Genomic DNA, 16,573 nt, shown 5'->3' with positions numbered 1-16,573 from the left:
GGTCAATTTATGGGACATTGGGGCAAGCCAAATCTCCTTAATCCCCAGTGAAGTGCAGAGCCTCTCTCTGGGGCAAGGAATTACTCTTTGAACCCACGCTGCCCACACAGATAGTTTACGGAATTGTGCAGCCCGATGGGCTCAATCCTTATATTAATGACAGAGAATGTAAAGACAGATAGCTCTGGCAGAAAGCTGCTGGTGAATTAGAAAAGGCAGTATTAAAATAAGCCTTGCTAGACTTGCTAGAAAGAGTGATACAGGTGGGCAGTGGATAACTGTTCTGAATAACCCATGGCATCAAGACGCCACTACTGAAGGATTATCTTCCATACTAAAAGGGGCTGCCCCACCCTATAAACCCCTAGCATCATCAAATCATGACCACTTCAGGTGCTAAAATCCAGTGGCAAAGAGAGCTGTAACAGATGTTGTTCACATTAGCATTATATGATGAACCAAAAGCGCCACCCAAAGTCCAAATAATGCAAACCCAGGAAAGGAAAGGGTCTAGGTCCCTGATGAGAACAGATGCTCAGGTTATGATAAAGGTGAGTAGAGAATACTCAAGAGACCAGTGAGTGACTTGTTATGACCGTAAGATGGTGTAGGATGCCAAGTTTACCAACAGTTATTGATTAGTTATGTAATAAACAACTAATTTACTTAAGCAGAATTGTGTGGTGGTCTGTGTACTTAACTGGAGGATCCAAAAGAACCTTGGCATTGAGAAGGTGTTTAATATTAAAATTATTTAAACAAAAGCTAATGAAGACTAAGTACACGAATTATATGGATTAAAAGCTAATAGTTAAAAAAGGGTTAATGGAACAGAGTTTACCTGAGTACGTCTATCTCATCCTTCAAAGACTGAGCCTCCTCTGCCAATGTAGTAAGCTCTTCCGTTTGTTGTCTCAATTCAGCAATTTCCTTTTCTAGTTCTTCACAGCGTATTCGATAGTCATCTTTGGCAGCTTCTAATCTGTCGAAATGAAGTAAAACAGAAAATAATTTCTCAGCTTGAGCCACAGTTACCTTTCCTCATCATCATCCTCTCTAAAAACACATGAAACAGCCTTCTAGTGCAGTGAAGGAGAACAGCAGCCCAATGTGCTTATTCAAAAACGTAGAACCAGATTGACTTTTTTGATGCTCCCACTTTGATATCAGTCTTTCTATTTGAAAGATCACAAGGTAACGTATGTTCTCAGAAAGACAAATCCTGAGTTTTTTTTCTGTCACAGTAATTTTTCACAATGGAAGCTCAAGCAGAAATTTCCATCTTTTTTCATCTTGGGGCATACAGAGTTTGAACATGACATCTTTATCCTAAGATTTTGTTCAGCTGTTCAACTCCTATACATCTTCAATAACACTGACCTGATTGTCAGTGTTCTAAATGCTGTAGAGCTCTCACCAAGGTGGCTTTATTTATTTATTTATTTACTTATAAAGAACCTGTGCCTACCCACTACCTCTGAAGAACCAAGTCATACATTTAGTTATCGAGTTAGCATGTAAAGAACTCAGACCAAAGTTTCTGGAGTGAACTACTTACAGCACACACAGGCAAAGTTCATTAACCTGGCAGTGAACAAAGGAAATAACTAAAAGGAACTTTGCCAAAGCATTTTGAACGAATGGAAGAGGACACACCCTGGAATATGAAGTCCTATTGTGATTTTGACCTGAAATTAAAATAAAACCAATCCAGAACATGAGGTATGGGCATGAAAGAAAAGTATTCTACCCATTAATTCAAGGAGTCCAAAAAGAATCTACGAGAATGGAGACAAGAAATAGTCAGTAGGTCATCAAACCACATACAACCAAGATTTGGATCGTGATAGACTGGACCTGTCAAGGGACATAAAGAGACAAGATTGGGAGAAAAACTGTTGTACCACACTGGGCATCCGGTAAGCTGTACATATATCCTGTTTGGTAGAGCTGGAGAAGGAACATACACAAATTGCCACTAGAAACCACATGCTATGAAGGCAGGAGAAGGAGGTAAAGGAGGTTGGGACATGAGTCTCACATCTGAAAAGGGTTTAGAAAGACCTTCAGAACCTGAAACTAGAGTAACAGGCAGTGCAGATATTGCATATGGGGAGAAAACTTGTTCAAACAGCAATTGATAATAAACTCAGGTAGGAATCATTCCAGAGCATGGAGATGAATAAGGAGAGATACAAGGAGACGTTAGAGACATCACTACGTTATTCCTTTACATGGTAGATGTATAGAAAGAAGAAAACCAGGCACTAGCTGCTGTGAAAGAGAAACACTGAGCATTTTTCAAGAAACTGAAGGGAGAGGCTATGTCTGAACACGCAGGAAAGAGGCTTAGCACGAGGAAGTGGAGAAATGGTAAAACAGACAAAAAAGGAAAGTCACATGGCAGCTGACATAAGAATTACAAAAGGGCAACCAGAAGAGGACAGAAAGAGAACAAAAACTGGCAGTGTAAAGAAATACCATAGTTTCACTCACAAAGCATAGGGCAAGTACAGCAACAAGAATGAAAAGATGATGGTAAAGTGGACCAGCTTGCTTCAGCAGAATAGGCTTACACAGCCTGAAAGCAACAGTCAAAAGGACCAGGAAGGATATTTAAAGAGAAATTGTATTTCCACATGTTGAGGAAACGCAAATGAAGAGCAGAGCTTACTTGCAGATAATCTCCATCTTTCAGATACAAAACAATGTGTTTTCAAACTCAGAGAAGGACACACTTCACAGTATAATAATACCACCTGTAATACCGCCCATAGCAAACTTTCAGCTAGGAATTCCTACACCGTAAAAATACAATCAGAATAATTTACATAGAGGAAAGCATGCTACTTTTCATTCTCACTGATTTTGAAAAACATGGGTGAAATGATTGCACACAAACCATTAAAAATAAATTCACAGAGTAGAGAGTGACATGTATACAGCATTTCAGCATTAAGAAATCATGCATTTTTTTTATGCTGGAGCTTGTAAAGAGGTAAATCATAACACATACATCACTCTAAAAACTTTACAACTGTGATTATACCACCCATTATACTAATTCATAACTGCCAGCAGAACCAGAAGTATATAGGTCATGTCCGTTGCCAGCTAGAAACAATCAATCTAACCAAGTGTAGCTTTTCTACCTGAATGTTTCCTCTTGGAGTTGTTCTAGTTGTGTCTGCAGCTGCAAATGCCTACGACCTGCAGGGCTGTTGGGATCTTCAATAGAATCAGACTGATTTAAACGTTCCATCAAAATCTGGTTCTCGGCGAGCAAGCTGCTCTTTTCCTCCTGGAGGGCTGCAACCTGTTGTAATAAAAGCATAAACTGGAATAACTGAGCTATCCAGCTATAGAGAGCAATTTTTTTCGTGTGCATAATAAAGTATCAACACAACCCACAAATGGAAACACACAGGCTTCAATAATCGTATTTCACAAGAATATACTGTAACATTAATAGGTATTCAATTGCTATGTGATATAACCAACATATTGCAACATTAAGGTCAGATTTACCACACAGAAAACATAACTATTCTTAACCGTATTTCACACAAGCATCTGAAGAAAAAGTCTTAGTTATGACAGAAGATAACTTCATTATAATAAAGTCTGCATGCTTTCCCAACAAACAAATAAAAGTAGCCCTCCACAGTAAAGCTTTTAAAACTGATTTCCAAAAGAAACTATGCCTATTGATCACACAGAATATCCAAGTCTGGATATCCAAAGGATGGCCGTGCCCTTCCTAGATTTTTTTTTTTTTAATCCAGTGGCCAATTGCAAGCAGACCTGAAACAGGAACACAGTCCCAAACATGACTCAGTTTCCACCAATGTTGTGAAAACAGGCAGTAGTGCAAAGAACCCAAAGTGCTGCAACTCAAAAACCAGCTGAAACATGGGTTCATACATTATTAAATAGTATAGAATTAACATGCAGGAGGAGTAGGGGAAGAGAGGGAATGTGAACCTCTCAACAGAAAGAAATGCTTCAATAAGAGCCTGAATCATCAAATACACCAAAATCAACCATGACACACAGATCAGCTTCATTAATTCTAACAGCTACTGAACTGCTTGGCAAAAGCCTGAATTATACTCCGAAATAGGGTTGCAATGGCAATGCCTTTCAGGGCTCCCCCTTTACACTCCTCATGTCTTCCAGATGAGGTACACTTGATTTACAGCAAGGCTTAGTCTAAATCCATACACAGCTGATAGACTACAGTAACCTCTGACTGGGACTTAACTTTTAACTGAAATTATTACAGCAGCGTAACCTCCATTAGTTCTCTAATGCAAGAGTTGAACTACACAGCTCAACCCCTTCTTACCTGAATGAAAAAAAGTTTTATTAGTATGAATCACCTTAATACTGGCAACATTGCATCAAGATAAGAAAACAGCGAAATTCACTCTGCTAGCACAAGTAAAGCAAAATAATTACTGTGCCGTTTTCATCTCCCCTTTAAAAATTATGTTTCCACACTATACTTCTTGTTTTCAGCTGCCTAAAAATTAACACATCTCTGTCCCACTTCAAAATTAGTATGTACAATATAGCAAACCTACCTGCATATCTAACTCATGACATCTCTGGGCAATTTCTTCTTTTGTTGCCAGTGCTTCAATTAATTCTTCTGTAGTTTTCTTCAGCTACCATAAACAACAAACATTTATAGTTTCATCACTCTCTGTGAAGTGTCTAAAAATATTCTGAACTACATGACTGCAAAATTATTTTTATGTTTAGGTAATGTATTAAATGAAAACTGAGGCAATTTTGCTCTTATAAAGAAACAAAGAAGTAGATATGATTACTGTTTAGTTTGTATGACAGTAAAAAGTAAACGTACCTAAAAGTAACATTTGATCTTACAAAAATACATTAGAATTATCACATCTGTTCTATGAATTGAGTAAAAAAATCCTGAAGAACTTGGGTCTGAAAACTCATCAGCTCTGTATACTGAAAAAATTGTCTATACCACTTTTCTTTACAGATGCAAAGAACGCATAATTTCAGTTCTCAATCTACTTTTCAAATACAGGAAGGACTGGAAGGTGGAATACAGGGAATGGACAATTAGGGTAAAATCTCTCTAGTCACCGGAAGCTACTCTTGCTGTACAACAGGAATACAACTAACATGGTGAGGGAGAAGCCTACCCTTCTGAAAAAGGGTACTAAATCTTGTAAGCAGTGGGAAATACTCAGATACTTCCCTTCAAAGGCTTTATGTTCAAAGATATGTATCTTGCAAGTTTGCATAAGAATGCAGTTAAGATAACACAAAAAATATAGCTACAAGAAAACTGGCCTGATAAAACAGGTGCGTGCATATTATGTATACAGAGATATAGATATATATTATTATATATGATGAATTTTAGGTGGGCTTTCTCACACAGCATCATTGTATCTTATTCTTTCAAGTTTACTTCTCAAGGGCCTGTTGACATATAAAAATTAATTCCATCTGCCAGAATTTACATGCTTCTGCAGAGAAAGCATGATGGAGGAACACAGGGAACACCACTGTACTATGCTTCTTCTCAATTAGAAAAAAACTGAGGAAATAGGATAGTGTTAGCATGAGGGGAAGCTAGTAAAAAACAATTGGTTTTGCATATTCTTTAAATACATCAGACAGGAAAGGATTCTCTTTGAAAATTCCTCTTATATATTTTAACAGTTCCCCGGACTGCTTTAAGGATTTTTGAGCCACATCTATGGGTTTTTTTTAAAGTGACTTTGGAAGCAGGAACTGGCAAAAGAAGTTTTATTCAAATACTACACATTTTTTTATCCTTCTTTCTCAATACCTAAAGATTTGCACCGGTCTGCAGTTTTGCTATACTCTTTCATACAGATAAACTTGTTTTCCAAACTGAGTTTTTCTCTCCTTTAAATATACAAAATGGGTAAACTCAAGTTTATAAAGCAAAAGGACTTGAAATACTGAAATCTAGTTTTCCACTCCTTATTTGAATTTCCCACAAAACCTTTTCACGATTAAAGAAAAAAAGACAGACTTCTTAATAAAGCAAAACGACTGGCCACTGATGTGCTATGATTGAAGGAAAAGAAACATCTAGTCTTAGATACCTGCCGATCAAGGTCAACGTAAGCATCATTTCCAACAGAGACTGGAGACTCTTTACTCATCAACTGCAATTAGATTACACTGGATTAGAAAAAGCAAGGATTTACTTTTATATTAAAAGCTAAGCTTCAATGAAATACCAAGCTGATTTCAAGTTTTGGGAGCTTCAATCTGACTTCATTTGGAAGTTTTTAACTTCATTTTTACATATGACATATTCAGAAACAATTACAGAAAGAAAACTTCAGAATTTATAAAACTTTAAGCACTGTAAAAGAAATCTTATGTCATCTCTTTTTGTTCTGAAAATGCACATTCTTTATCTATGATGAAACCTACAGTACACTCTGCTAAGCATTTTACTGAAGTGGCATTGGAACAATGGTAGCTATCAACACACCATGCAAGACCTGCCTTTAATTGTTCTCTGCCAGTGGTTTTCATTTTTTGATCACCTGGAAGTTCACATCAATCTATTTATTTATTTATTTATTTATTTAACTAAAGTTGGGGATACATCTATCTCAGCTAATTGTGCAAAACAAAGATGATCAAAATTCCTGCTCTGGAGTTGTCTGTAATTTGCAAATTTAAAAAAGAAAGTCTACATAGAGAGTATTCCTGAAATGAGTATTACAATTCCTCGTATACTAACCTATTTCATTGCCGGAATGGCTGGTAGTGGTTTTAGTCTAGAAAACATTACTTTTAGCCATGACTTTTCAAAAAAACAACAAAAAAAAGCAAGCCCTCCAAATCGACTGACGTGCTTACTAAAAGATAAAAAGCTGTTAAGAAAGTAAGTTTTCTTTCAGTAACCCAGTGATGAGCGACACAGGTGGTTAAAAGTTAAATCAAATGTAACAGAAGTTGTAGCCCAAAGACTTCCTCCTACCCACCTCCAGCGAACATATTAAGATCAAGTTATTACTGAAAATTGTAAGACACAAAAAGGAACAGTTTTCCAAATAACAAATACGTTGTAACTAACTCAAAAGGCAGCATTACAGAACAACACTGATGGTTTCTGCCATCCTATCCAAACACAAAATGTTTTACGAGTTCTCCAATGACACGATTCATGGAAGTTACAATCAAAAAGGCCCTATCCTAACCAAAATCAGGACAAGATTTCTTCCCTAAGGCCTCCCGTCCAGCTTGGTTACTCTCTCCAGAGACAGGGCTTCCTTTACTCCTTCCTGAAATCAGTGCTTTTGCATTACTTTTCATCGGCAAAGTCCCTTGGATACACAGCACAGAGCTTTTATTTCTTCTCCATCCTTTCTGTTTATACCACTGTGTACAAGGAAAAAAAATCTGTTTCACATTTACGTCATTCAAATATTTATACACTTACGTTTCTCTCCCTTTCCCCATCTCCTTAATTGGGATTTAGCTGCGTACCACATGCTTAAATTCATCTATCTGTCCTCAACAGTCCTCCTCAGACCTTGACGATGTTTGTTGCTAACTGCTGAATTCCTTCCATTTTGTCTACATCTTTACAATGACAAACTACTCTGAAACGAAGCATTCCATGAAGCCCACGTTCTCTGTAACAGTAATTAGAAAGTCCCTAGCCTCAGAGGTGTTCCCTGAAAAATGAAATCATATGTCTTTTTCATTACCATATATAGTGGCATTACAAAACGGTATTTAATTTAGGGCCATGGTTTCTAAACTGATTATTGTTTTACCATCCAAAACAAGAATTTCCAATCCCTCTCTGCTCTGTGATGTTTATATACGTTTCAATTACTCCATTTCACCAGCTACTGTTTAAATGCTTTTCCAGATGACTAACAGGGATATCCATATTAACCAAATATTGAACTCTTCTCCCTATTCTATATCCCACAACACTGTTCACAAACACACTTCAGACACTAAGTAAATTCCACCTGTTAGGCCAGTGCTTTCCAACTGGCAGGTCCCAGGCTGCATGCAGCCTGCAAGGGTGTACAACACGTTCCTGACAGCCACCACCCCTTTCTGGCCCTAACACAACTTCCTCTTCAGAAACCCAGGTTAATAGGCCTGCCCAAGACTTACTGTAGGTGGAATACAAGAGGCTGCACAACCCACTAGAGGCCACTGTGGTGTTGCTGCTTTCTGTGGATTACCGTAAAGGAAGCAGGCTGAGGCCAATAATATAATCCCTTCATTCTTCAATGGGGTTTGCCATCTCTCCCAAAACTTCCTATCCTTGAGAACACTTAGCAGAAATGTCCAGAAAAGAGAACATCGGCTGGAGAAGGATTAGGTGGTGGAGACACATGGTGGGGGTGTAGCGTGAATGTTACACAGAATTTGTGAATTTAACTCCACATGGTGCAACAGGAATGTCATGGGAAGTGTGCATGAGGGCAAGAGCCACAGACGTATGTGCAGATGACTGATTCAATGCAACAAGAAGCATCTTGCAATCTTATGGCCTGTGATATGGTGGGGATGCTAACGAAGAAATCTGAGGGATTGTGCTGCATCCAGTAGCATGACCAGACAAGGAATAGGAACAAGATTGCCAGGTTACTCACAAGTAATACAGGAATCCAACTTCTGATCATCAGTTAACAATAAACTGAAGTTAAGAAGTGGGGTGAAAAGGGAGAGTTATCAGGGTGAAGGAGTGCCTCCATCTTTTCCCTACACATCTCCCCACACATTGGAGAGGACAATGGCATACGTAAGCAAATGTCTTGACTGTGCTCTGCTTCTGGATTGCCTCTACCCAGTTTCTCCCCACTTAATAGCAAACACTTTACCATAAACAGCACAACTAATAGGGTACAACTCCACCCAGCTATCCAAACTTCTCTCTCTCTAGTAAGATTTCCTGAAAAATTCAAGAAAAGTTTTACCGAATGCTGTGTTTTAGGATTCCATACAGATATGTATGTCAACTCAAAACACACACTACACCTTCCATCCGCCTAAAAAACGTAAGGTAACAGGCTTGCCTAGTTTCCCCTATTCTTCACTTTGTTTCTTGTCAATCAGCATTCTCTGATACTACTGAAGTTTAGAGCTCCAAAATGCTCATTTCATCAGTTACTTGCTCGATGGCATATTAGCTCTTTCTGCATTATTTATTACTAATCTGATGATAGTAGTAGGTTGTTATTAATTTTAAAAGTAAATTTCCCTACTGTGTTCTGCTATGTATCTCCTTTACTTACAAGCTCACATTCAGACAAATTCCTGAAATACTGCTGTAGTTTCAGTGCTTCACATGCAACCTGCAAGTGTGATATTAGAACGCATGGTCTTGAGAAGTATGGGTCAATGCCAATACTTTTGAGTTTAGAGTGGCAAACTTTATTTCATTTGTATTTCAATTGGCTGACTCAAGAGAATAAAAAGTAGAAGGAAGTGGCCTTCTCATTCTCCTTCCACAGCTGCAAGGCTTTTTTTTCTTCAGGAGCAAACTACAGGTGGGCATAAAGGTCTACCTTCACAATTTTGCAGCACTGGAACTGGCTTTCAGCTCCAAACTCACAATTTAGCTTAAGTATAGTATTATAATCTATTTTCACACGTACCTTTAATGGATGGTGATGTGCAGAGATTTTACAAGTGAATTGATTACAAAAAGGGAAATCAAAAAAGTGCCTGCAATATCAAGCATTAGGCCTCTACAGTAGAAGGAAAAGTCTGCTTAAGAGCTTCCAACAGTGAAAAAGCAAGCAACTAACATTTACTTCCTTGCTCTTTTTCTGGTTTATTTTGCATATTTAGAATGAAGACTTGAAGTAGCACAAGTATTTGTTCAAATGATCAAAATGTCATTTAAAATCAAAAGAGCTTATTCTGTGGTGAAGAGGTCAGTCTGGATTTTAAACGGTACAATAACCTGGACAACATGACATATTTTATAAATCTTTGTGTAGTTTTATGAGAAGCAGTTGTCATTCCCTGTTAATCCTTTACGTCTATACATTTTCATGCTCATAGCTTTGGTACGATGTCTTACAAAATACTTGTAGATCTGCCAATTTTATATTATTAAAACCTTCACTTTTTAACTGCTTTGCTTGTGAAATGTGAACAAGTTGTGTTGTCATGGATACAGAAAGATTAGGGAGGGGGTAAAACTATCACAAAATCTGCATGCATGAATAACCTGAATTATGAATGCTTTTTTCCCCCTACACATGATTTGCATGATTTTGCAAATGCAGCTGCACCACTTAGTTGATGATGTCAAAAGTTTACAATATTTGCTTTATCTGAAATGCTTCTTCTACAGTTGCTAATATTGTACAAGCTCATTTAAGTGCCCATGAAACAATGTCAAAAACCATCTTCTCTATTCAGAAGGCTGTTCTTTTTTAAAACATCTTTCTGTTTGTTCGCTTTTTAAGAGTCAAGCTATGTCTGACACAGTGTGTATCCTTTAATGCAGCTGGACTTTCTTCTTCCTCCACGACTGCTGACAGACCCAAGGAAATGTTTTGCTATCATTTCCTAGCTATTCAAAAACCACTTTTACTTCAGACACGATGAACCTTTAAACATTCAGGACAAAATACAGAGGGGGAAAAACCCCACAAAACTAAACAGTTTCTACTTTGTGGAAGTAACACAGTTGGTATTAATCCAGACAGGAAATACCTTTTGCTATGCACCGCAGGCGAGTTTTCACACTACTTCTAGTACTTTGCTGTTAAGAGCCTATTCTGACTCTCAACTTGACCTGCACAGACACCCGCTAAGTGATCAAGTTTAGAGATGTTCTAAACAGCAAAGGCAAACAACTGCCCCAGCTGCCACTTTCATCAATAATGAGCTTGGCTGCTCAGAGAGAAGACTTGGGAAAATGACAGCAGAATTTCCAAAGGATGTCAAGGAAAGGAAAGGAAAGAGAAACACATAATGGCCAAAATAATTTCTGTAAGGAAATATTTTCACCCTTTTGAAAAAAAAAATCTGCAAATTATGAAATTAAAATATATTATATTAAATTATAATATAAACAGAATATAGGAGTACATATTACTAAATATACATAATTTATTATTATATGTAATATTTTTTGCAATATTTTTGATAGCTATATCATTCTTGCTCTTCCTCTGTCTTGTGCACAGCTTGCATTTAGAAATGCACATCTGCAGATCAGAATCTAAGAATCTAGGTGGTGGCAACACACCAGATCAATTTGACTGCACTGAAAAATAACAGAAAAGCATTGTTCAATTTATAAAACCTTTATGGAGCAGGAGGCATATTTTATTATTAATATTTTATTTTAAACATTCAAATAAGTGAAGAAAGGAAATGCTGAAGTCACACGTTATTAAAGAAATTGGAATAACCAAATAAAATTTAAAACTTAAAATGCTCCTTTCATTTAAAAATCAGCTTCTTCATGCAAAAAACAGAGAAAACAGGGCAGAGGCTTGTTCTACTGTGCCTCATGAAATGTTTTCATGAGCAAGATGATTTATGAAAACCAAAGAGGTATCAAAAAACATTTATATGTGCTTTGCTGAAACAGAAAAACAAATTACATAATACATCAGTAAAATTTAGAGAGGTCTTTTTACATACCTAATTTTGAAGAAAGAGTACTTGCATGTTAAATGCTTTTAAATGCTTGGATTAGGTGACATACCAGCTTTTCAAATATGCATATATAGCTACTTTCCACTTTATTTCAGTGTCTCCTACATTTTGCTTAGTCCAAGTCACTTGGATTCTGAGAGCTGCTCTGAGTCCAAGAAATAGAAAAACCTCCTTAAATCCAGTGAAGTTTCACCCCTTTCAAGACACAGACTGCAGGTGCAGCTCTGAAAAGACTCTCTGGATCTAAACCCTTGTTAGAATAATAGAATAACTCAAGTTGGAAGGGGCCCATAAGGATCATCAAGTCTAACTCCCTGCTCCATGCAGGACTACCTAAAACTAAACCATATGACTAAGAGTGTCGTCCAGACACTCCTCGAACTCTGACAGGCTTGGTGCCCTGACCACTTCCCTTGGGAGCCTGGTTCCAGTGACCCACTACCCTCTCAGTGAAGAACATTTTCCTAATGTCCAATCTGAACTTCCCCTGATGCAGCTTCATTCCATTTCCTCGTGTCCTGTCACCAGTCACCAGAGAGAGATCAGCACCTCTCCCTCCACTGCCCCCCTTGAGGAAGTGGTAGACTGCCATGAGGTCACCCCTCAGCCTTCTCTTCTCCAAGCTGAACAAATCAAGTGACCTCAGCTGCTCCTCCTAAGTCTTGCCCTCGAAACCTTTCACCATCTTGGTCGCTCTCCTCTGGACACACTCTAATAGTTTGATGTCCTTCTTAGATTGAGGTGCCCAAAACTGCACACAGTACTCGAGGTGGGGCCGCACCAGTGCAGTGTAGAGCGGGACAATCACCTTCTTCAACTGGCTACCTATGCTGTGCTTGATGCACCCCAGGACACAGTTGGCCCTTTTGGCTGCCAGAGCACACTGTTGACTCATATTCAACTTGCCATCAACCTAAATCCCCAGATCTCTTTCCGTGGGGCTACTCTCCAGCCTCTAGTCCCCCAATTTGTACATATAACCAGGATCACCCCATCCCAGGTGGAGAAGCCAGCACTTGCTCTTGTTAAATTTCATACAGTTGGTGATTCCCCAGCTCTTTAGTCTATCCAGATCTCTCTGTAAGGCCACTCTACCCTCAAAGGAGTCCACAGCTTCTCCTACTTCAGTATCACCGGCAAACTTCCTTAATGTACATTCAATTCCTGTGTCCAGATCATTTATAAAAACATTAAAGAGCACTAGCCCTAAAATTGACCCCTGGGAAACCCCACTGGTGACTGGCCGCCAGCCTGATGTAACCTCATTTACTAGAACTCTTTGAGCCCGACCCATCAGTAAATTGCTCACCCAACGTATTATGGACTTGTCTAGCTGTATGCTGGACATCTTGTCCAGAAGGACACTGAGAGACAGTATCAAAAGCTTTGCTAAAATCAAAACCACCCATATCTACTGGCTTCCCTTGGTCAACTAGATGGGCAACCTTGTCATAAGAGGAAATTTAGTTAAGCAGGACTTTCCCCTCGTGAACCCATGCTGGCTATGACCAATGACTGCATTGTCTCTCAAGTGTTTTTCAGTAACTCCCAGAATAACCTTCTCCATAATTTTGCCAGGCACTGAAGTGAGACAGGCCTGTAATTACCAGGGTCTTCCTTCTTTCCCTTCTTGAAAACTGGGACAACCTTTGCCAGCTTCCAGTTGACTGGGACCTCTCTAGACTCCCAAGACTGTTGAAAAATAATGGAGGGAGGTCCCGCTCTCAGTGTCTCAAAATTTTTGAGACACTTTCTGACCTCTTTGTTAAGCACCTGAGATCCTCCTCATTTGGTTCTGAATTCCTTGGATTTCTAAGCAGCTTGGAAGGTAGCATTAAAATCACTCAGAACTGCACCAGTACCTGAATAGTAAGCTTTTTGATTTAGTCAGTTTCAAAAATCTGTTCCAGAATAGACCCTCATCCTGTGATTCCTCCCTGCTTCTACTCCCCATCACTGAGAAAGGGCATGAACACTAAACAAGTTCAATGCCTACTCATCAAATGCCAAAAATTGTGGGCTGCTTCAGATCTGGCTATTTTATCAAATGAAGGAGATTTTTACAAAAATCAAACACAAGATTTTCAACAGAAGGAGAGAGGATAAGAGAAGGTTTTCTATCTTAAGACAGTGCAGAATAAAGTGATGCTGAAAGTTGAGTTTAATAAATGAGGACATTAGAAAAATCCACCATAACATTGTATTACAGTTAAAAGGAATGCCAAAGCAAAATATCCCAAAACTCAGGCAAACTGGTGCTTGGCAGCATTGACGGGAAGATGATTTAGCATAAGGATTCTTTCAATGCTCATTTCAAAAGTCCTCTCTGCAATGTTATAGATAGCAGTCCACACACAGACAACAGGATGTATGACTGCATGGATACAGCATTGGTTAAAGTGATAATAGGGGACGGGGTCCCTGTAGGCTCACTGACATCTCTTTCTCTATTCAGACATTACAGAAAAGTGAAATTGCTCTACAGCTCAATGTGGGATTTACTTTCTCTTGTTCAGGTTCAGAAGAAACAGGATTACCAGCGATTCCCTGCTTTCCTTAGTGGCCTGCCCTGCAGTAAACCTCCATCTAAGAACGCTGATAGGCACTTCACTTATAGGCACTTTGTGCTCCCAAGAAGTCACATGGGGGCTTCATGGCTATAGTGGTCACTAACACTGTGGTTTAATTTTCACTGTGGTTTTAATTTACTACTGAACAGCACTTTTACAAAATACACTGCAGTATACTTACTAACTTGTACAAACATATTAGCACAAATACCATCATTAGCCTATTCATGACACTACAGCTGACAAAAGAATACTCTGCTATCCATTTATCTTTCTTTTCGGTTGTCCAGGGGAAAAAAAAAAAAAAAATTAACAGTTCATGGAGTTTTGCAATTTCAAGGTACAAATTTTGAAGAAATTCTACAGTACTTGGTGACTCATGTAAAAGCAGTCTAGTGCACTTCAGGAGCCACAGGGTGGGAAAGGTAAAGGAAAGGGAACCCAGTATCAAAAATATCTAGAAGTTTCAATCTTCCAGATTTAAAGAAAAGTGGGACATTCAACCAGAGTTCCTTGACACAAAGCAAGCTTTACTGATTTGTTTTTCTAAGGAAAAATAAGATATTTTTCAATGTAAAATGGCAAAATCTATGCCCCTTATTTTCTTTACTTCCAACTATTTTTTTCCAAAGTGGGGAAAAGCATACTTTTGTAAAATACTGAAAGGCTGAACTTTTACACACTGTGGACATCCCAGCATACCTCCTGAATGGCTGTCATGACAACATGTTGAACCGATTCTTCCATCATCATTATGGTCTGGATGTACTCTGAAAATAAGAGCATTCTGAAATGTTACTGTTGAAACTCAAGTCATACAGAACATGAGGTCAGAAGCTGCATCCTTCCTACAAAATGACTAGGTGCCACAAGTGACACTGAAATGCATAATTGCCAGTCAAGTCCCACCCCAACAAACTCAACAAGACTTTATCAGAAGTCTGTTCAGACATAAATCAAGGCTCATTCCAACTCTGCAATAATGAAAGAAGTACATGATTACCGTCCATTTGTTTCCTTCTGGCATCTCACACTTCTGAAATAACTACTTATACTCCTTTTCTCACTTTGTTCCCAAACTATTCAGGCTATACAAGTATACAATCCACACAGAGGGTGTCCTTTTCTGTAAGTTTAACAATAATGTCCTGCCTTCCTACAGCATCCTCATTTCAAGGCATTTTCCTATCCTTTCTCGGTTTCTGTTCTTACTTCTGTGCTGTATCACAAATAAGTCCCCTCCGCTTTTTCATTCCTCACCTATGTGTAGATGTGAGCTACAAAACAAGTACCTTGTAAGATGATACAGCGGTTAGAAGGACAAATTCTGGTATTTGGACGAAGTCAAGGAGTTTATGCCTTGCCCAGTATCATATGGTTTCCAGTCAGATATGATCACCTTTACATGCAACCTGCATTCTTTTAATGATTTGCTGTCCTGGTTTTGGCTGGGATAGAGTTAATTTTCTTCCTAATAGCTGGTATAGTGCTGTGTTTTGGATTTAGTGTGAGAATACTGTTGATAACACACTGGTGTTTTAGTTGTTGCTAAGTAGCGCTTATCTTAAGCCAAGGATTTTTCAGTTTCCCATGCTCTCTCTGCCAGCAAGCAGGTGTACAAGAAGCTGGGAGGGAGCATAGCCAGGACAGCTGACCCGAACTAGCCAAACGGATATTCCATACCATGGAAGCTCATGCCCAGTATATAAAGAGGGGGGAGTTGGCCAGGAGGGGCGGATCGCTCTTTGGGCATCGGTCAGTGGATGGTGAGCAATTGCATTGTGCATCACTTGTCTCTTCTTGGGTGTTATTTCCTTTTTTTTGTTATATGCCTTTTCATTACAATTATTACTATATTATTAGTAGTAGTAGTAGTAGTAGTGTATTTTATTTTACTTTAGTTATTAAACTGTTCTTATCTCAACCCCCGAGTTTTACTTTTTTTTTTTTCCCTCCTCCTCCCCACCCCACTAGGAGGGGAGGGGGAAGCAGCTGCGTGGTGCTTAGTTGCTGGCTGGGGTTAAACCATGACATTTGCCCAAGAGGAAGATGCTGCGAATCAGTCACCTCAAAGTGATTAATTAGGTCATGCCAAGTCTCACTCAAAGTACATGAAACTAGACTGTTCCGATTTTCAAACATGTACCTTTTTAATGTCCAGACTGAAAGAGTAAGAGAAACACAGGAATAAGATAAGATATACTTCCCACTTGACGATGCCAAATAGTCACCAAAAGGAAGGAAGATAATTTTACATAAAATAGAGAGGACAGGAGGCCTAATAAAACAGAGTTATTTATGTACTCATGGAAGAA

At 38.6% G+C, this 16,573-nt stretch overlaps 1 protein-coding gene across 1 annotated transcript in view; it reads right to left on the bottom strand.

The window, feature by feature from the left end:
- The window catches only part of HOOK3 (hook microtubule tethering protein 3), a 97,319-nt gene that overhangs the window by 41,927 nt on the left and 38,819 nt on the right, over positions 1–16,573 (bottom strand). Inside the window, exons 6-10 of the mRNA XM_050913738.1 lie at positions 14,961–15,028; positions 6,123–6,185; positions 4,587–4,670; positions 3,153–3,316; positions 842–982 (exon numbers count right to left, since the gene is read on the bottom strand). Coding sequence (XP_050769695.1) covers positions 842–982; positions 3,153–3,316; positions 4,587–4,670; positions 6,123–6,185; positions 14,961–15,028 — 520 coding nt within the window. The remainder of the gene's footprint in view (positions 1–841; positions 983–3,152; positions 3,317–4,586; positions 4,671–6,122; positions 6,186–14,960; positions 15,029–16,573) is intronic.

The sequence above is a fragment of the Gymnogyps californianus genome, chromosome Z (genome assembly GCF_018139145.2).
Source record: "Gymnogyps californianus isolate 813 chromosome Z, ASM1813914v2, whole genome shotgun sequence".
In the NCBI taxonomy this organism is placed as follows: domain Eukaryota; kingdom Metazoa; phylum Chordata; class Aves; order Accipitriformes; family Cathartidae; genus Gymnogyps; species Gymnogyps californianus.
This window is presented reverse-complemented; position numbering and strand designations above follow the sequence as displayed.